This window comes from Gossypium raimondii, chromosome 13, assembly GCF_025698545.1.
Source record: "Gossypium raimondii isolate GPD5lz chromosome 13, ASM2569854v1, whole genome shotgun sequence".
NCBI classification, from domain to species: domain Eukaryota; kingdom Viridiplantae; phylum Streptophyta; class Magnoliopsida; order Malvales; family Malvaceae; genus Gossypium; species Gossypium raimondii.
The window spans coordinates 25,660,317-25,681,789 of NC_068577.1; the positions used below are offsets into that span (position 1 = coordinate 25,660,317).

Here is a 21,473-nt window from a genome sequence, read left to right on the forward strand (position 1 = left end):
AGTCAATTTCCCAATGAACACTTCGGAATAATAACAGATACACGGTGGATCAGAACATAGCACCACCCTTATAGTCAATGATACTCGGTGGAATCAGCACATAGCAATGACCTTCATAATCAATAGTACCCGGTGGAACCAGCACACAGCAACCACCTTTATAATCAATGATACCCGGTGGAATCAGCTCACAGCAACCACCTTTATAATCACTGGTACCCGGTAGACGTAGTAGCCTGCACATAGTACTACACACGTGACCATTACTATCTCTTTCACATAGTGGCCTGCACACAGCCCATGCCACACATGTGATCATTATTGTCACTTTATTCGTATCTTTTCTATTCCGGATGTTCAACTAGGAAATTTCTCACTTTTCTTTTTCACTGATCTAAGCCAATTTCTCGTCTTTCTTGATTTATAATAACACATTTAACTTACTTAACACTCGCATTATTCAATTTAGTACAAAAATCATACTTTGGAAAAATTACATTTTTGCCCCTAAAGTTTCACAAAATTACAATTTTACCCTTAGCCTCGTAAAATAATTTTTATTCAATTTCCTTGCATTTTAGGCCTAGCCAAACCATTTTCACAAATATAGCACTCCACAATTCTCACTTATTCACACACTTGTGACATATTTTATAACTTTTACAAATTAATCCTTTTAGGCATTTTGATCGAAAATCACTTAGTAAAAGACGTTCATCACACTCTAAACATTCATATTATTCTATAAAACATCAAAATACATGCATATAATTCGTGGGTAAATTTTTAAACACAAACCCTAGTTCAAAATAATGGTAAAAATGGGTAAATCTTGTTACGAGGATTTTAAAAACGTAAAAATCATTAAAAACGGGGCTAGAACGGACTTACAATCGAGCTTGGAAGCTTGAAAAACCCTATCCATAGTTTCTCCATGTAATTTTTGGCCTAGGGGTTGAAGATGGAAAAAAATTGACTTTTAATTTTGTTTTTAATTCATTTTAATAACTAAATGACCAAAATACCCTTAATGAAAAACTTTGGAAACATGCCTAACCATGTCCATTTTTGTCCACCAACTTAACCAATGGTCTAATTACCATATAAGGACCTCTAATTTAAAATTTCATAAAAATTGGACACCTCTAACATGTAGATCTCAACTTTTGCACTTTTTACAATCTAGTCCTTTTGACTAAATTGAGTGTCTAAACATCGAAATTTTCGAATGAAATTTTCTCAAAATCATTTTGTCCTTCTGGTAATAATATGAAATGTATAGCTAAACACATATACGCTATGTTAGTCCGAGAATCGACTAAACCATAGCTCTAATACCACTAAATGTAACACCCCTTACCCATATTCGACACCAGAATAGGGTACGAGGCATTACCAGAACACAAACGCTTGTAAACGTATTTAATCGTATTATAAAATTTCATCTAAATTAAAACTTTCAAATTTTTTAACATGCTTTTATAATTTTTCACAATATATCCTCAAAATATTATATTCATAATAAATAGGGCCTACGAGACCCGATACATACCCATGCAATTCAATGCTTCATTTCCATTTCATTCAATTCACAATTTCTCATGCTCACAATTCAAATCATATCACTAGCAATTTCCATTTAATTCACGTACAATTCAATATAAGTAAGTTCAATACTATGCTCATAGTTCTCTTATCACTCATTTTTTCCAGATGATAGTCTTATTTTCGAAGATACAACATTTGGTGGGGCTAAGGCACTTAAAGATAATTTGGAGATTTATGCTCATAGTGCTGGTCAAGTAATAAAATTTGATAAATCTGGAGTGCTTTTTAGCTCTAATGTTAAGCAGAATAGTAAAGAAAAGGTTTGTTGAATCTTGGAGGTCAACTCAAGTATCAACCCATCTTGGCCTTTCTTCAATTGTAGGGCGAAACAAAAATGAGGCTTTTAGGGGGATAAAAGAAAAGTTGATTAAAAGGGTTTCTAGCTGGAGTTTGATAATGCTTTCGGTGGCTGGGAGGAAAGTGTTAATCAAAGTTGTTTTGCAAGCCATCCCTATGTATGTAATGGCTTGTTTCCTACTTCCAACATCTTTTTGCAAGGATCTAGAATTTGTTATTCCTAGTGTTGTAGGCCATTTTGCCCAGGCCCAATTACAACCCAAACCCAAACTAAAAACTTTGCCCAGGCCCAATTACAACCCAAACCCAAACTAAAAATTAACCCAAAACCCTATTAAACCCAAGCCCGGAGCCCAAAACGAGGCCCAACCGGCCTAATCCCAAAACGAGGCCCAATTCTGAAACCAAAGGCAACCTAGGGTTTCAGAAATCGAAACCCTAAGCGCCGCATCTATGGTATTTAGACCCTCGGCCTTCTGTCACCGGCGCCGTACCCCCACATCCTAGACCCCTTCTACCTCCATCATTCGTCGCGTCCCATCTGCCCATGCCCTCTGCCTTTGTAGCCCGCCATCAAACACCTACAAGCAATCAAAAAAAGGGACAACAACAACAACAGCAGTAGAGAATAGTGATACATTCGGCTATAAAAGCCGAAGCAAAATGTAACGTTTTTTGAGGGGGCTGGAAAAAGAACACAAAAAAACAGTTTCAAGAAATAAAAAAACAGTTTAAAAGGTGATTCTTTTAGCATTTCCGATGGATTTTCTTTTTCTTCTCTGTTTATTTTTTCTTTTTCTTTTACTTTTTTACATAAATAAATAAGATAAATGAGGAGAAAACATACCGGAGTCGCCGTGTTTGTAACGTCGCCGGAGTCCTTCGGGTCATCGAAAATGAACGAGGAAGGTGACGTTTGGGGCTTCTTCTCTCAGCCTTAGGGCCGTGGAAGCCCGATCTTCGAATGGCCTTTGAAACGGGATAGAAAAACCCCGACTTTTCGCTTTCTCGATCGCCGCCTCTGGCGGCCAAGGCCGGTGAGCGGCGACGGCAAACGCGGCAAGGCGATTGGCCGGATGATTAGGCCGAGCTCAATTGAAAGAGGGAGGGAAGAGAATTCTCAAACCTTTTTTTTAAACAAGAGGGCCAAATGATTTTTTTCTGGAAAACTAGGCTTTTATAGGCCCTCAAAACGGCGTCGTTTTGGGGCAAGCCTTTCGAGCCAAAACGGCGCTGCTCAGATGACCCGAGTCCGACCCGACCAGTAAGCCCGTGGATCCGCGCTTTTGGATAAATGGGCTATTTACGCCTTCAGTCCTTCCGCGTTTGAGGCTTTTTGCAATCGGGTCTTTCTTCTTTATTTTTGCCACAAGATTTTACCTTTCTTACGATTTGGTCCTTAACGAAGCTGCGCGTTTTGGAGAGGGTGGGGATATTTCCTCGTTTAGTCCCTTCATGTTATTCGTGTACTCGATGGGGTCATTTTCTTTTATTTATTTGCGAATTTGCCACCAGATTTCTGTGTTAAGTTTAAATTAGTCTTTTTTGTTATTGTTGCTATTAAACTAATTAATTTTAATAATATTGCCTTTACTTTCACTATTATTATTATTTTTCATATTGCTATTATTATTGTATTATTATTGTTTACGTATTTATTATTTGCTCATTTATACATTTTTAATTTAGATTTAATTATATATATACATACATATTTTTGATTTATATACATGCATACTTCTATACTTTATGTACTTTATAATTTATATATATACGTTATATACATTTTATAATATATATATATCTATGGAGATACGTGTACATATTTTTATAACTTATATATATATATATATGTACTTTATTATTATTGTTTGTTTTATTTATTGTTCACTTATTTATTTATTTATATGCCCATTTTTATGTTTTAGTTTATTTATTTATTTATTTGTTATTGTATATACATGATGAATTAGGTTTATTTATTTATTTATTATTTGTTTTTGCTCATATTATTTTAGTCACATCATTTTATTCATTATTCCATTATGCATATAAATACCATATTTCAAAAAGGAAAATGTTTCTAATTGAGGCAATGTTTTGCGTTTGGAAATTCGAGAAAACGTGCCCTAAGGTGCTGGGTGTCGATTTTTCTCGTTTAACCAAATGGCTTAATATCCTTTTAAAATTTTAAAATAAGGCAATGTTTTGCGTTTGGAAATTCGAGAAAACATGCCCTAAGGTGCTGGGTGTCGATTCTTCTCGTTCAACCAAATGGCTTAATATCCTTTCCAAAAAAAATTACAAAATAAGGCAATGTTTTGCGTTTGGAAATTCGAGGAACATGCCCTAAGGTGCTGGGTATCAATTTCTCGTTTAACCAAATGGCCAAATATCCTCTTGAATTTTAATCCATGCCATTCGAGTTTTTTTTTAAGGATCGTATTTTAAATCTCTTTAAAGTTTTCAGTTTTTCGACACTAAGACATTAAGAAATCAACTAGGTACCAATTTTGGGCGAATCGAGGGTGCTAATCCTTCCTCGTATGCGAATCGACTCCGAACCCGTTTTTCTGAATTTCGTAGACCTAACTTCTTGTTTTAATAAAATCAATCGTTTATTAAAAACAATCAATTTTCGAGGTGATCCAATCACACCTCATTAAAAAGGATTGGTGGCGACTCCTTTTTTTTTTTTTTCGTCAAAACCCAAGTCGACCCCGTTTTTTCAAAAACATGGTGTCAACACCTAGATTTTGGTGACAAAAGAAAATAGGGAGGAATGGTTTGCATTGGTGTTCTAGATGAGGTTCCGTGACTTATCCAAATTCAATATTGCTTTATTAGCAAAACAAGGTTGGAGATTGCTGGAAAATCCTGGATCATTAACAGCTCAGTTGATTTGTGCGAAATATTGCAACGGGTCAAATTTTCTGGAGGCCTCTTTGGGTGCAAATCCATCGCTTGTGTGGAGAAGCATTTGATGCGCTAAAGGTTTGTTAAAATCTAGGCTGAGATGGAGGATAAGGTCAGGGAGTTCTGTATCAATCTGGCAGGACTATTGGTTACTGGGAAAAAAATAGAATCCTAATTACTACGAATAGGGTAACAGGCATGGAGTGTGTCAGTGATCTGATTCTATATAATCCAAATAGATGGAACAGCGAATTAATCTACTCAACATTCATGGAAGAAGAAGGAAATTTAATTGTGAGTATTCCTCTACCTATTACTAATCAATCTGATAAGGTAGTATGGTCTAGTGAAAATTTGAGCATCTATTTAGTAAAAAGCGAATATAAAATTCTCATTGAGCCTTCTAAATTTGAGTTTAGCAGAGAAATATACTTTTAAGCAAATTTGGAGTTTAGCATGTCCATAAAAAATATCGCATTTTAGTATGGAAATTTGCGAAGAATTATATTCCCACATTTCAGAATTAACATTTTAGAAGAATAATGACAGATAATAAATGTCCGCGTTGTTAGGGTTGTAGTGAATCTTCTACCCATGTTGTTCGTGATTGCACGTTTGCTTTGCAAGTTTGGTTCAAATTAAATTATCTGTGGTCGAATTCAGTAGCAGTTATGTGTTTTACTAATTGGTTAAACTGGCTCTTTGAAAATTCAGCCAGTGACAAGAAAGATGAAATTGCAATTACAATTTGGGCACTTTGGTTTTCTCGCAACAAATTCGTTCATGAACAAAAGATGCAAAGCATAGAAGGAGTGGTTACCTTTATCAGGGGCTTTGGTAGGGAGTTTCGGTGGATATCGTCAATTTTATAGCATCCCAGACTAAGATATTTGAATAAATGGGTGCTCCCTCCTCCGAATTGGGTCAAAATTAATGTTGATACAGGCTTTTCTGCAGCAAGACAACATGCAGCATCAGGTTTTATTATAAGAAATGATGAATGGCTCATTATGGGCTCAGGGTTTAGAACTGGTTAGATTGGTGGTGTTAGCTGAAGCGACAGTGGTTCTTCATGGGCTATAGTTTGCGCCGAAGATGGGCTTTTCGAACATTATTCTAGAAAATGATTCTAAACTATAAGAGCGGAGCCAGAATAATTTTTTAGGGGGTTGGATGAAATTTTAATTTTTTTTTTATAGTCTATATCTTTATAAATTTTAAAAGATTAAATAGAATTTTTATAATTTTAAGGGAGACAAAGTGTAATTTTATCTTTACTAATTTAAAATTTTTAAAAAATCTCAAGGGCCTAAATAGAAATTTTACATTTTAGGGAGGCTGGGCCCTGCTAGCCCCCTAGATTCGCCACTACTAAACTGTTATTCAAAATATCCAATTGTCAAAAGAAGATTATTCGGAGATTAAACCCCTTACCTGGGATGCGAAGGCTCTAACAAGGAATTTTTCCTCATGCAGATTCGAATTTATTGCAAGAGACGGGAACTTTGCGGCGCATGCAATGGCAGTCGAAGGGTTGAAAAGATTTGAAGACTTTTTCTGGGTTGAAGACGCTCCAGTAACAGCTTTGGAAATGGCAGATTCTGACCAACGTTTCGATTGACCACCATAGCCTTTTCTTCTGCTCTTTAAAATTCCGGGTTGAGAATTTTCACACGCCATAAGTAAAACTCAACCCGGATTTTGGAGGACTTGGCCGTTTTGTAATAGCTGGTAACCGAAGGGACTGGAAGTTGTTTTTGGATTACGTTGGGTTTTGTTTTCTTTTTCTGTTCTGTTGAAACATTATAGGCTTTGCTTTAGATATTTTGTGTTCTTTTATTTTGGTCTTCTAAGCCTATTATGAATCAAAACGAACCGTTACTCAAAAAAAAAAAAAACATTGGGTTTTAAAAAATTCATCAAAATAAATTCCTACTTTAACAATACAAATTATGTCTAATTATTAAATGTAAATTACATTATTAGTTTATATGATTTGTTATACCATAGACAAATCAAAGATTACATTTTATGATGCTTGCACTTTTCATATTGCGATTACCATTTACTCCCTTAATTTACAATGCTCAAACTTAAAAATAAAGCAAACAAGATTTCTAAACAATATAATTTATAATAGTCTTTTTCTATTTAATTTCCATATTTTAAAAATAAATTTAATAATTTTGTATTGTCTATTTCATTTCTATAATTTTAAGATATCTATATATAAAAATTTAATAAATGAAAAAATAATTAAATATTAATTAAAAATAATATAAATATTTTAATTTTTTTAAAAATATGAACAAGCCTAAAACGAGCTCGGATTAACCATTTGTAAATATGAGTAGACTAGGGAAAATTTTTAAGAGTAATATTTTTTGAGTCGGGTCAAGTTTAAACAAACATAAAATACGTTAATATTGTGTTCATGCCCAACTTGACTGATAAACACATCTAATCACATCATATATATATAAACTCATGTATCACATGAGTTTAAAAAAAACCTTACATACATCATATCATATATATTACGATGGATTGAAAATTCTTATACAAAATATGATATTGTTAGAATTAAATGAACCGAATCCTTATTTAAATAAAACACAAGTGGTAAAATAAAATAAAAGTAAAATCCATATAGAACTACACTTCTTTTATTTTAGAATAAGGTCTTTTAAACCTTATTAAACTCCATCTATTTGATATTGATTAGAATAAGGTGTTTCAATCTTACTACACTCCGATTAGAATATGATTTACAAGCCTATAAATAGACCTAGTCTACTCCTCTTGTAATCATTCGAATTCAACATAGTGAATTTTTTTCTCCTCTACCAGTGATTTTTTTCTCGAAAGGGTTTCCACGTAAAAATCTGTGTGTTTTTTATTTTTATTTCTCTTTTCTTTGTGATATATTGTCATTACCGACATTCTATTTTTTACAAATTAGTATCAGAGCTTCTAGGTTGTTCATCTCGGTCACGGTAATGGCATCTTTGAAGTATGAAATTCTGCTATTGGATCGCAGCACCAGATTTGCATTGTGGTAGATTAAGATGCAAGCAGTTCTTGCGCAGATGGACCTGGAAGATGCCCTACTAGGGATAGATAAGATGCCTTCGACATTAACAGATGAAGAGAAGAAGCGTAAGGATCGAAAGGCGTTAACACAATTAGATCTGTATTTGTCTAACGAAATTTTGCAGGAAGTGATGAAGGAAAAGACCGCCACTGCATTATGGAAGAGGGTGGAATAAATATTTATGTCGAAAACTCTAACCAGCAAGTTGCATATGAAGCAACGTCTTTATGCTCATCATTTGGAAGAAGGTGCGTCTGTGCACGGGCAATTAACAGTGTTTAAAGAAATTGTCTCAAACTTGGAGGCCATGGAGGTTTAGTATGATAAGGAAGATCTAGGGTTGATTCTACTTTGTTCGTTGCCCCCGTCTTATTCAACCTTTAGAGACACGATTTTATATAGCTGCAAGTCTCTCACAGTTGATGAGGTTTATGATTCTTTAACCTCGTATGATAAAATGAAGCACCTTGTGGTTAAACTTGACTCTCAGGGAGAGGGTCTCATTGTTCGTGGAAGACAAGATTGAAATGCTGATGATGATCGTGGAAGGACACAGGAACAAAATCCTCGCGGTAAATCTAAAAGTAGATCAAAGTCTTCAAACAGAGGTAAAACTTGTAAGTTCTGCAAGAAAAAAAGGGCACATTAAATCTGAGTGCTATAAGCTGCAGAACAATATCAAACGGGAGGCTACGAATCAAAAGGGAAAACAACAAGGAAAATCTGGTGAAGCTGATGTTGTAGAAGACTACAGCAATGGTGAACTTCTAGTCTCTTCTATCAACAATTTTAAAGTGAGCGCTGAGTGGATCCTTGATTTGGGCTGCACCTTTCACATGAATCCAAGTCGGGATTGGTTTACAACTTAAGAAATAGTTTCTGAATGTGTTGTTTTGATGGGAAATAATGCTTCGTGTAAAATTACAGGTGTTGGAACGATTAAAGTTAAGATGTTTGACGAAGTTGTTAGAATACTTAGTGACGTGCGACATGTTCTAGAATTGAAGAGAAATTTAATTCGTTGAGTACTTTTAATTCAAAAGGGTACAAATACACAACTGAAAGTGGGGTTTTAAAGATTTCTAAAGGTTCCCTCGTTGTGATGAAAGGCCAGAGAAAGACTGTCAAGATATATATTTTGTAGGGTTCTACTGTTACTGGTGGTGCAGCTGTCACTTCCTCTTCCTTTTCAGATGATGATATTACTAAACTTTGGCATATGCACCTAGAGCATATGAGTGAGCATGGCATTGCAGAATTGAGCAAAAGTGGACTTCTTGATGGACAAGGAATTTGCAAACTAAAGTTCTGTGAACACTGTGTTTTCGGGAAGTAAAAGAGAATTCGATTCACTAGAGGAATCCATAACACGAAAGGAACGGTGGAGTATATTCATTATGATCTATGGGGGCCATCCATAGTGCTTTCGAGAGGTGGAGTTAATTATATGCTAACTTTTGTTGATGATTTTTCCAAAAAAGTTTGGGCGTTCTTCTTGAAATAGAAAAGTGATGTGTTTTTCGCATTTAAGTCTTGGAAAACTATGATCGAAAAGTAGACGAGAAAACAAATAAAACACCTCCGCACAGACAATGGCTTAGAGTTCTGTTCTGAAAATTTTAATGAATTATACAAGTCAGAAGGGATCATGAGACACTTGACAGTTTGTCATACTCCACAATAAAACGGCGTTGCAGAACGAATGAACAGAATGATCATGGAGAAAGTTCGATGTATGTTGTCAAATGCTAACTTGTTGAAGTTTTTTTGAGCCAAAGTAGCCTCTACTGGTTTTTTTTTTATCAACAGATCTCCATCCATTGCCACTGAGAAAAAAACTCCACAAGAGGTATGGTCTGGTAATCTTGCTAACTATTCTGATTTAAAGATTTTTGGGTGTCCTGCATATGCTCATGTTGATAATGGAAAATTGGGTGTTTTTCTTGGTTATAAAACTGGTGTAAAAGGGTATAAGTTATGGTGTCCTAAGCAAAGATGTTATTTTTGATGAAACTGCTATGCTACCTAACTTATCTCTTAAAGACTCTTCCAATGAAGAAAATCAAAAGTAGGTGGAGCATCAGATTAATCTAGAATCTACAACAGAGTTGACTCCTCAAGCCAGTACAAAAATTTAGAATAGAGTTTCTTCTTTACCACAATACTCTATCGCCAAAAATAGAACTATAAGAGTAATTAAACCTCCAAAGAAGTATGCCGAGGCTGATCTAGTTACTTATGCTTTAAATGTGGCTGAAGATATAGATGTAAACCAAGAGCCATCTAATTATTCTGAGGCGGTTAGCTGTGAAGACTCAGAAAAGTGGATGTTTGCTATGCAAGAGGAGATGGAATCACTCCATAAAAACAAAACATGAGATTTTGTGAAACTTCCTAAAGGTAAAAATGTTGTTCGTTGTAAATGAGTGTTTAAAAAGAAAGAACAGACTCCAAGAGTTGAAGAACCCAGATATAAAGTAAGGCTTATTGCAAATGGTTATAGTCAAATTCCAGGAGTGGACTTCACAGATGTGTTCTCCCCATTTGTGAAGCATAGTTTGATTCGAGCTTTGCTTGGTATTGTGGCCATGCATGATTTGGAGCTTGAGCAGTTAGATGTAAAAACTGCATTTTTGCATGGATAACTTGAGAAGGATATTTACATGCAACAACCAGAGGGTTTTACAGTCTCAGAAAAAGAGGACTATGTTTTCTTGCTGAAAAAGTCCCTTTACGGTTTGAAATAGTCACCAAGACAGTGGTACAAGAGGTTGGATTCCTTTATGACTTCTCATGATTTCAAAAGAAGTTGTGTTTACTTTAAGAAAAACAGTGATGGTTCTTTTGTGTATCTACTCATTTATGTTGATGACATATTGATAGCAGCTAAAGATAAAGGAGAGATAAGAAAGGTCAAAGCCCAACTAAGTGAAGAATTTGAGATGAAAGATTTGGTTCTAGCAAAGAAGATACTTGGTATGGAGATTCTCAGAGATAGAAAAGTAAGTAAATTGTACCTAAGTCAGAAGGGGTACATTGAAAAAGTTCTTTGTAAGTTCAATATGCAGAGTGCTAAGCCTGTTAGTACTCCTTTAGCAGCCCATTACAGAATTTCATCAGCTTTGTTTCCACAATCAGGTGATGAGATTGAGTACATGTCACATGTTCCATGCTCTAGTGCAGTGGGAGCTCTCATGTATGCTATGGTTTGTTCACGTCCAGAATTTATCATATGCAGTTAGTGCAGTTAGTAGATACATGGCGAATCCCGGTAAAGAACATTGGAAAGCAGTTCAGTGGATTTTAAGATACTTACGAGGTACTACTGATGTTTGCTTACAGTTTGGAAGAACTAAAGATGGAGTCATTGGGTATGTTGATGTTGATTTTGCTGGAGACATTGATAGAAGAAAATCTCTCATAGGTTATGCCTTTACATTCGGAGGTTGTACAATCAGTTGGAAAGCCACTTTGCAAACTACAGTCGCTTTGCTTACTACTGAAGTTGAGTACATGACGATTACTGAGGCTTGTAAAGAAGCTATTTGGTTGAAATGACTCTTTAGTGAACTCAATGAAGACCTTCAAATCATTACATTATTTTGTGACAGCCAAATTGCCATCTTCCTTACAAAAGATCAAATGTTTCATGAGAGAACAAAGCACATTGATGTTCGGTATCATTTTGTTCGTGATATTATTGCTCGTGGTGATATTGTTGTGAGCAAAATTAGTACTTATGAAAATCCTGCAGATATGATGACTAAGTCACTTCCTATAACCAAGTTTGAGCATTTCTTAGACTTGGTTGGTGTTCATTGTTGAAGTTAAACCCTTAAGGGGTTCTATGGAAGAGGTAGAGAACTTGTTCGTTGAGAGTTCGCGATGAAGAATTTGTTCATTTAATATTCGTGTCAAGGTGGAGATTGTTAGAATTAAGTAACCCGAATCCTTATTTAAATAAAATACAGTGATAAAATAAAATAAAAGTAAAATCCATATAGAACTACACTTCTTTTATTTTATTTTAGAATAAGGTTTTCTTAAACCTTATTAAACTCCATCTATTTGATATTGATTAGAATAAGGTGTTTCAATCTTACTATACTCCTATTAGAATATGGTTTTACAAGCCTATAAATAGACCTAGTCTACTCCTCTTGTAATCATTCGAATTCGACATAGTGAATTTTCTTCTCCTCTGCCTGTGTTTTTTTCCCGAAAGGGTTTCCACGTAAAAATCTATGTTCTTTATTTTTATTTCTCTTTTCTTTATGATATATTATTATTACCGATATTCTATTTTTTACAAATACTTCAATGCAACATTGTACATAAAATATAACCTAAACCAAAGTGTTTGATGATGTATTTAAAATGTTATTTTAGATTCCCAAAGTGTAAAAATTGATTATTTTATTAATAAATCCATGTATTTTTATTTTTATTTAAAATAATCCATGAATAATTGTTTTCTCTGAACCTGTGATTATAAATATGTTTTCAATAAAATAATTTTTGAAAAATATTTTAAATACAAAAGTCTATATAAAATAATTATATTTATATTAACTTTAAGTAGTTTTATACTTTATTTAAATAAAAACTTACCTTTTGTTTTAACATTTTTAAAACTAATATATATATATATATACATATTTTAATTTCATTATAAAAATTACGAAACGATTAAATGTTATTTTAAATTGATATACACAACGAATATACAAACTAGGTACTAACTATTATATGATATAACAAATTTAATATTAATTAATTACTCATTATTGTGATATGTGATAATTTCTCTCTTGATAATCACGTATAGTCTTACACATTATCAAGCTAACTAAAATGTCAAAGAAAACACTTTTTTGTACATAAAAAAAAAAACCAATAGCTAACTAAAATACTTAGACCATGGACTGACATGCCAAGGAAGGTAAAAAGTTTCTTTGAAAGAATTGTGTTCTTACCCTGTTGATGAACATAATAAATTTTCTCAAGATGATTTTTGTAATGAAAATGTTTTAATTTTTACGTTTGGGAACATAGCTGTCTATTATAAAGGGATACGAATGGGTATATGGCTAAATGAGTATCTGAAATTTTGAAATACATACACATGTCACCATTATAAAAACCCAAATAATTAGTTAAAAGCCAATTCACAAAAAAAAAATCAATTAATAAAAAATATAGTTGAGTTTTTTAAGGAAAAGATTAATTTGCATCCCTACAATTTTACCTATATTAAGCAAAATCTCATTTGTTGATTGTTGATTGTCCCATTCCTTTCTAGAGGTGTTCATGGGCCGGGCGGCCCAGCCCGACGGCCCGTCCAAAATATGGGAGAATTCAGGTAAAAATATACGCTCGAAATATGAGTTTGGGCAAAAAAATGTGGCCAGTTTAGAAAATGGGTCGGGCCTCGGGCACCACTTTTTTGGCCCGGACCCGGCCCGGCCCGAATATAATAAATAAATATATTTTATTTTTTTAATTTTAAAATATTTTAAAATACTTTTTTTTATTTTTTTATTTTTAAAATAAATTTCTGGTGTTTATTAAAAAATGGGTCGGGCTGGGCCGGGCCGGGCTCGGGCTTAAGAATTTTTCCCGGGCCGGGCTTGGACAAAATTTTAGGCCCATATTTTGGGCCGGGCCCGGGCCTAGGACTCGGGCCAAATTTTTTTCTCCGCCCGGCCCATGAACACCTCTATTCCTTTCTTCATCCTCTTTCTTCTTTCATATTGTTTTCCTTTTTCTATCAGGAGATTTGTGATTTTGATTTTCTTTTCTCTAACTCTATTCCCCTCTTCCTATTATACACTTTGTCCCATCTTTTTCTAGTTTTTAAATGATTTTTCAATTCGTTTGTTTTTATTATTTATTATTAAAAAATAAATCACTGAAAATATTAATATTTTAGTTGATTTAAAATTTGTGATGGATTATCAAAGAAGACTTACATTTTATAAAAAATAAGTAAACATGTAAATAAACGTGCAACGCACGTGATGTAAGAAACTACTAACACATGAAATATGTATGATATTAAAAAATAGATTAAACTACAAGTAAAACAAAATTTAAACACATAAATACATCATATTAACGATACTAAATGAACTACAATTGTTTATCATAGTGTTGTCATTGAGTTAACTTGTAACATAACAACATTATTTAATATATACTAAAATTCTATTACATATGTATGTGTGTGAAACCACTATTCAAAAGACAAATGTGTTTAAAATAACACATAATAATTAATGAAAGTAAAATGTATACAATTTATAGAGGTAATAAAGTGTGCAAAATAATATTAAAATGTATAAATAAATTAAAATAAAATTTTAATTGAATGGTTAATTTAAGATTTTCTAAATCTAATTAGCATGGGTTTAAATCTCATTATTTGTATACTTTTTTTATTGTTCTTTTAAAGTTAAAAAACTAAAGTAGTCTTGAATAATATAACTCATTTTAAGTACAAAAATTGAGTTGGTGTTTAATTAATTGAGACATCAAGTTAGATATTTTATTAATGGTGTAAAGACAACTATGGAGATAATATATTATACATGTTAAAATAAAATGTATAAAACTTGTATGACAAATTTAAGGTTTTTTCAATCTAATTATGTGAGTTCAAATCTCACCATAGGCATATTTTTATTTTCATTGATTTTTGTTAAGATAAAGACTAAAATACCCTTAATGGTACCGGTTGACTAGTAATACCGAAACAATTAGGAGTTTAAATAATAGTAAATATAAATATATAACTGATGAAGATAATAAATTATACAAACTAAAGTAAAATGTATAAAACACATTAAAATGAAACTTTGATTATGTAGTAAATTTAACATTTTATCAATTCATTTCATGTGGATTCAAATCTTATCATATGAACGTTTTTATTTTTATTGATTTTTGTTAAAACAAAGACTAAAATACCATCAATTAATATATATAAATTAATTACGAAATAATATTTCTATAATTACAAAATAATATTTCCATAATTTCCCTAATTAAATTTGATGACCAATTAACTCATAACATCTATTTAATCAGAGATTTAAATAGTACAATCAAAAAGTAAATATTACATTAAAATGAAGTTTTAATTCAGTGGTAAAGTTAATGTTTTCAAATCTAACCACATGAATATTTTTATTTTTATTTTTAAATTAAAAGACCAAAATCCTTCCAAATAATATAAATTATTTTAATTACGTATTTTATTAATTTTACTAATTGAGTTGGATACCTGATTTAATCGTGACACCAACTCAATCAAAGGCTTAAATAGTAGTATATAGATAACAATAATAGGAAGTGGAGGAAGAAACTATAATCGAACAAATGAAGATGGCATCCATCAAAATACTTCTGCATCTGTTGCACAAACAACAAGATGGTCAACTCTAATCCCAAACCAAAAAACCATCAAATCGTCTCAATTTTGATTATAAGACATCCAGAAGTGGACCAAAGTTTCATAAAAATAAGAATGAAACAATGAGCAAAGAGCCACCACTGAACTACAGAAGTGGTGAGATACTTACAGGTATATACCATTTCAGAATTTTTAGAATCCCCGGGAAGAAAAGAAAAAAGAAAAAATTATGGATTCCAGTTGAAAGTTAAGGAACAAAGTAAAGAGTCAAAGATTTTTCCAGACGTTAAAATCAGTATTTGAGCTATTAGACTTCACCATACCATCTTGGCAACCCACAAAGTATGTGTTGCGCAAGGCATCTACATTTACTAGAGCATGGGCTGTTCCACTTGGGCTAGCTGCAACAACTACTTCGTCTTCCCCAATTGTCACTTCAGCATAACCTCTACCATCCATCTGATTATTTTCCAACTGCAACAGGTGCAACATGAAATTACATATCTCAACTATATCTAGAACATCTTTCATACACTTCCATCTGTGCTACTGCATGATACCAATATTTCTGTTCTGATGAAAAAGTAAAGGAATTTTATTACCATGATCAAATAGTAAAGATGTTAGCTGTTTGGATTTCTTAATCGAGTGAATCAAGATATTGGCAGACTATGGAAAAACTAAGTCTAGTAATATTCTGATCCATATAATAGACTAGGGAAATCTATGCTACAATAGGAATAAAGAAAAGAGATTGAAAATTAACTTTAAACCCATATTTCATATCATCATTCCTAAAACAGATGTTCAATTTTCTTACCTTATATCTTGTATCTTGATCTTAATATAACAAAGACGACAAGGAAGAAGATGCTAGTACGAGCTTAAAGTACAACGCCAAAGAAATATTGGGAACATGAAAGAAATAGGACAAAAAGAAAAAAAAAATTGTTAAGGATTTGATATAGTGATGTTGGATGACCAAGTTCACAGGTAAAGGAAAATTCAGATACACAACTTCAACAAAAAAAAAAAAAAAGAAAATTGAAAAGATAAGTACGAATCTTATATATTAATAATGGAGTAACAAGAAACGGGAAAGTGAAAAGAAACTTTTGTTGCATTGAAACGTTGAAAGCAATACAAAGGATTACGTTGGCATTGGTAGCCATGTTAACCTTCTCAGTTCAAGCCTTGCCTTAAATCCTCAAGATAATTTTTTGATCTGATGATTCTATCGATTAATCTATGAAAACCATGAACCCCAAGGCTTAATAGTTCACCTTTTAAAACATCAGCATGAGGATATTGCTAGCCTAAGGAAGATCCTTGTCTTAAGTTGAGGACTTATAGTTGGATGAAACCAAAATCATTAGATCCAAAACAATCCTCTATACAAACTAAACATATAATCACACTAAGACCGAAAAAAGAATTTAAACAAGCATAGTGTGACATAGAGATAGAATGAATAAATACTAAAGAGAGAGAGGAAAGATGAAAAAAGATACCCCTAAATGAAATGTTGTTAAGAGAAAATAATAAATGGGAGGAAGAATATCCTAGTTAAAACTGCAGTTGGTTCTTTAATCAATGTTTTTGGCTTTTGCCTTTCTGACATATGAAGAAGAATCAAAATAGTGTTCCATGAAAAAAGAGAATACCCTGAATTTTGTCTTCGCCCCCCAAATGACAAATGTTTCATTACAGGAATAGTGTCTGTGATTTCCCCTAATATCACCACGTCGAATTTCACCAATGTGTACTTGAGAACAAGACACCGCTCCACCTGCAAGAAAATATGCTACTAAAAGAGTAACTAAACATACCTAAAAGAAATATATATATTATCAAACAATGAGGAAACAAGGGACTTTAAAGCCTATCTAGAATATAGCAATACAGAATCAATGTTTTGTCCAGGGCATTGCTAATTGCTCACACACCAACACACGTTTCATACAGTTAGACCAAAGATCACATTTACTTGGAGTAAAAGGAACAGAGTACGGCAACCATATTTTAGTGAATTCTGCGTGAAATAAAACAACATACACAAAGAGAATCCCTGCATCCATTTCCAGGAAATTAGTGTTTAAGTGAGCATATGAGCAAACAAAGCCATCTAAAATTTTCATTTGATTTGGCATCCTAAAGTTGCTATGTGATTTGCACAAGAATTGTGACCTAAACATTTGGGTACAAAGATATAATCTAAATAAAATGGTGGCTGAAGAAATGCAAAGAACAACCTAAGATTGTTAGCATCAGACCTCTGACGCCAAACTGAAGCGCAAGAGAGACCGGGTCGAGCAGCCAGCCACGCTTGTCCTTGACAATAGCTGAGGGTAGCCCAGATTTGAATCTGACAAGATTGGCCTTAGAATCGTCATCGCCATGACCATCTTGGCCCAATTGCTGATGCCGAAAACGAGAAGAATACTGCAATCTGAGTGAAACCCATGTCAGCAACAGCAGCAACAATAGAAGAAAAGGTAATGCATGGGGTTTTTTCAGTAAGTGCTTCAAAGATGAGAGTGAAGACGAGCTTTGGGTCTGAGACTGAAATGAGCCGTCCACGCTTTGGTTGGTAGAGTAGGAATTTCGCCTAGGGTTTGCCATTCTTTACGACCTTTTGTTATAAACTTAGCAGTGGCTCTTATTCTATTGTGCAGGATGGGCTGTGCTGGTGCTGGTACTGGTGCTAGTGCCTCGGGGATCTTGTCTATCTAATATTCGGGTGAATTTGAATAAAAATACTACAGTGATTTCACCCAACATTCTCAAATTATAACTTTTATTCTAAATTCCTCCACAAACTTTAAAACATTTTAATTATATTTTTAAATTATTAATATTATATTAATAATGTTATTTTATTATTAACATTGTGAATTTAAATTTTAAATGAAATATTAAATTTTATATGACATAGTTTAAAACGAAAATTTTAAAAGAAAATGTATATTATAAAAATGTTGATTTTGAGGTTTTCTAAACTTTTATAAAAGCCTTATAGTTTCATCTTATTTTTTAGTTTTATTTTATTTTTAGTTTAAGGATGTCTAATACAATTTACTCAAAATACTATAATTTAGATAAAATTAAATAAATAAACTATTTCATTACTCTCTCAAGAGCGAAAAGTGTTACTTATTTGGTCACTCGAAAAAGTAAATTTTCATTAAATTTCTAATGAGATCCTAATGTGATTTTTATTGGTATAATAATAAATTTAGTTTTTAATGTTTATATATCCTATCAATTTGATTTTAATTCTAAAAATAATAGCTTTCAATGGTTATGCATTTCATCACTTTAGTCTTGATTCTTAAAAATTTTAAAATTTATAATTATAAAAAAATTCAAAAATATAAAAATTGTTATAAAATAAAAGAAAAAGAACAAAGAGAATAGGAGAGCAAAGAGAGACTGTACTTTTATTGATCAAGCAGAGATATATACTTCTAATGACTATTAGAATTTAAAGTACATCAAAACTTATCTTGATCTTAATGGACATCCACTTAATAAGATATTCATAACACTCCCCCTTGGATGTCCATTGATAGATAATGTGTCTAGTTAAAACCTTATTAGGAAAAACTCGGTGGGATAAAAACCTAATGAAAGAAAAAGAGTACACAATCTTCTATTACAAGCTAACTCGTTAAAAACTTTTACCAGGAAAACCCAATGGGATAAAATATTGGTTAAAGAAAAAAGAGTACAGTGTGTAATAACTCCCCCTCATAAAAACATCACATAATATCTAATATTCTACTTATTCAATCTTAAATACTAGCTTTCCAAATGAGTATTTATGTCACCATTCTTTTGAAAGTCATGAGTGAGGGAAAATTTAGGGAAATATATTTTGATCTCTTCAGAGTTCCAACAATAATAATAGCAAACTTTAATCATAATTCTTCTATAAAAACACAAATAGGTATTTTGCATCATTTTATAATCCTCCTTCAACTATTATTCACTAAGTCAAATTTACCACAAATGTTCAAATTATTTCAATTCATATAAATGAACAATTTCCGATAATTTCAATATGCTTCTAGCATTCTAAATCCTTCAAGGATTTTAATATAAACTTTACTATATAGTGATTCATAAAAGGTTGTAACAACAACCATTAGACATAATTTAAATCTTTTATGAACTGTCAGTTTAATAATATATCTAAAGGTTATTGCATCCACCATAAAAGAATATTATATCTTTTCATAATCAATGCCAAGACTTAGCGCTTCATATTTTTATTTCGCTTTTAGAAAATTACCTCATTTGTACTCTCATTGGCTTTATACCTTTAGATATTTGGACTACCAATCCAAAAACTCCACAAATTTAATTATACTTGAGTTGCATCTTTCTAGTTCGAACAATCTATTCCATATCTATATTTCTCAATAGATTTATTCAAAATTCTTTTTTTTATTTTATTATTTCAACAATAATATTGCATGCAAAAACCATTGTCGACTACTTTTATTATCGGTTTCACATTTTCTCGAATTGACATAACGTATCGAGATTTATTTATTTTCACTATTTTAATCTTCAATTTCAGGTACCTGAATCTCTTCTAGAGTTTTAGCTATTATGTCTTGTGTGTCTTCTAGAGCACCCACCTTTACTATATGACCATATAGATTTATTATTTTATTTTATGAGAGAACTTGTAATGAGTTATCTTTATTAAACTTATGGTTCAAATTACTCTCCCCCTAACTAATTACAAGTTATTATTTCTCTCCCTTTAGTGTCAGGAAAACTATTAAATTAAAATAGTTGTAACACCCCTTACCCGTATTCGATGCCAGAATAGGGTACGAGGCATTACTAGAACACATACATTTGCATACGTATTAAACCGAGTTACAAAATTTCATTCAAATTAAGGTTTTCCAAATTATTAACATGCTTTTATAAATCTTTACATTATAACTTCAAAATACTATAATTATAACAAATAGGGCCTACGAGACCCGATACTTACTCATGTAATTCAATGTTTCATTTTTATTTCATTCAATTCACAATTGCTCATGTTCACAATTCAAATCAATGTCTCAATCCAATATACATTTCAGTACCACCATAATTCTTTTAATTCAAAACATATCACTAAAAACTTTCATTTAATTCACGTACAATTCAATATCATTAAGTTCAATACTAATACGTATTCACCATTTAACTCAACGTTTATCAATTTTACCCTTCATTAACACATTTATAAAATTCTTAGTATTGCAATGCAAACATCACTTAAGCTTAAATAACAACATCGAATCAACTCACCATCCTCTTTTTCGTCATTTTATTCTTCAAGTATGAACTTAGTATTTCATTTCCTTTCCACACCCATTTCCTACGAATATTACACAAAACAATAACATATCATTCAACCATAGTCGCAAGCTAGTGCATTTAATCCATATACCATTCATGGCCTTACTTCATACCAAATCATATACCAAATATACCATACATACATACTATGAAACTTTATTTTCCAATATGAGCTTAAACCATGATCAATAATATACAAATGTAAGCATCATTTCATTTCCACGTTTATCGATTATAATCGATCATATAACCAATTATACATAAATCATTCATATATATATATATATATATTTAATTTTCCTCCTCCTCCTCATTCGACATCCTTAGTGTACTTAACATTCTAAGAAATAACATTTTCTATAGTGACTTTATTCACCCTTATGTATATTCAAAGCTATCTATCCGAGTCAGGATCACTAAATTATTTTTATCTGAAGCTACAGAACTCCAAATTAAGAACCATTAATTTTCTCTGAAACTAGACTCACATATATTCTTACCATAAAATTTTAATAATTTTTGGTTTAGCCAAATAGTACATTTTATTGTTTAAAGTTTACCCTGTTACGCAGTCTGATAGTTCTGACCACTCTTCACTAAAAATGAACTATCTAATTTTACAGAATTCAAATGGTGTTCTCGTTTGTTTCTCTTGAAAATAGAATCATTAAGGATTATAAGCATATAAATTATAACTCATAATTATTTTTCAAAATTTTTAATGATTTTCCAAAATCAGAACAGGGGATTCCAAAATCAATCTGTCCCTGTCTC

The 21,473-nt window shown here is 32.2% G+C and overlaps 2 protein-coding genes across 5 annotated transcripts; both read right to left on the reverse strand.

Annotated features, from left to right (window-relative positions):
- Positions 1-5,479: 5,479 nt before the first annotated feature.
- On the reverse strand, positions 5,480-6,740 carry LOC128035989 (uncharacterized). 2 transcript variants are annotated; one of them, XM_052626293.1, is made up of 2 exons: positions 6,256-6,740; positions 5,480-5,767 (listed from the first exon to the last, which is right to left on the reverse strand). In XM_052626293.1, exons 1-2 carry the CDS (start codon positions 6,499-6,501, stop codon positions 5,603-5,605), a joined length of 411 nt encoding a protein of 136 aa, XP_052482253.1. In that variant the 5' UTR covers positions 6,502-6,740; the 3' UTR covers positions 5,480-5,602. The 2 variants fall into 2 exon arrangements, with proteins under 2 accessions (XP_052482253.1, XP_052482254.1); XM_052626294.1 differs by having other exon boundaries at positions 5,480-5,772; positions 6,256-6,722.
- Positions 6,741-15,374: 8,634 nt separating this feature from the next.
- Positions 15,375-18,060, reverse strand: LOC105774282 (uncharacterized). 3 transcript variants are annotated; one of them, XM_012596725.2, is made up of 3 exons: positions 17,603-18,054; positions 16,994-17,118; positions 15,375-15,803 (listed from the first exon to the last, which is right to left on the reverse strand). In XM_012596725.2, exons 1-3 carry the CDS (start codon positions 17,949-17,951, stop codon positions 15,597-15,599), a joined length of 681 nt encoding a protein of 226 aa, XP_012452179.1. In that variant the 5' UTR covers positions 17,952-18,054; the 3' UTR covers positions 15,375-15,596. The 3 variants fall into 3 exon arrangements, with proteins under 3 accessions (XP_012452179.1, XP_012452178.1, XP_012452180.1); XM_012596724.2 differs by having other exon boundaries at positions 17,582-18,054; XM_012596726.2 differs by having other exon boundaries at positions 15,761-15,897; positions 17,582-18,060.
- Positions 18,061-21,473: the final 3,413 nt, after the last annotated feature.

What these genes read in the sequence shown, in the direction of transcription:
- LOC128035989 (XM_052626293.1), bottom strand. Translation starts at nt 6,501, where the DNA reads ATGGCGTGTGAAAATTCTCAACCCGGAATTTTAAAGAGCAGAAGAAAA. An exon ending in TTAGAGCCTTCGCATCCCAG is followed by an intron (nt 5,768 to 6,255) that starts GTAAGGGGTTTA and finishes GCTGCAGAAAAG; the next exon opens with CCTGTATCAACATTAATTTT.
- LOC105774282 (XM_012596724.2), bottom strand. Translation starts at nt 17,951, where the DNA reads ATGGCAAACCCTAGGCGAAATTCCTACTCTACCAACCAAAGCGTGGAC. An exon ending in TCTGATGCTAACAATCTTAG is followed by an intron (nt 17,119 to 17,581) that starts GTTGTTCTTTGC and finishes ATTTTCTTGCAG; the next exon opens with GTGGAGCGGTGTCTTGTTCT. An exon ending in GGGCGAAGACAAAATTCAGG is followed by an intron (nt 15,804 to 16,993) that starts GTATTCTCTTTT and finishes CACCTGTTGCAG; the next exon opens with TTGGAAAATAATCAGATGGA.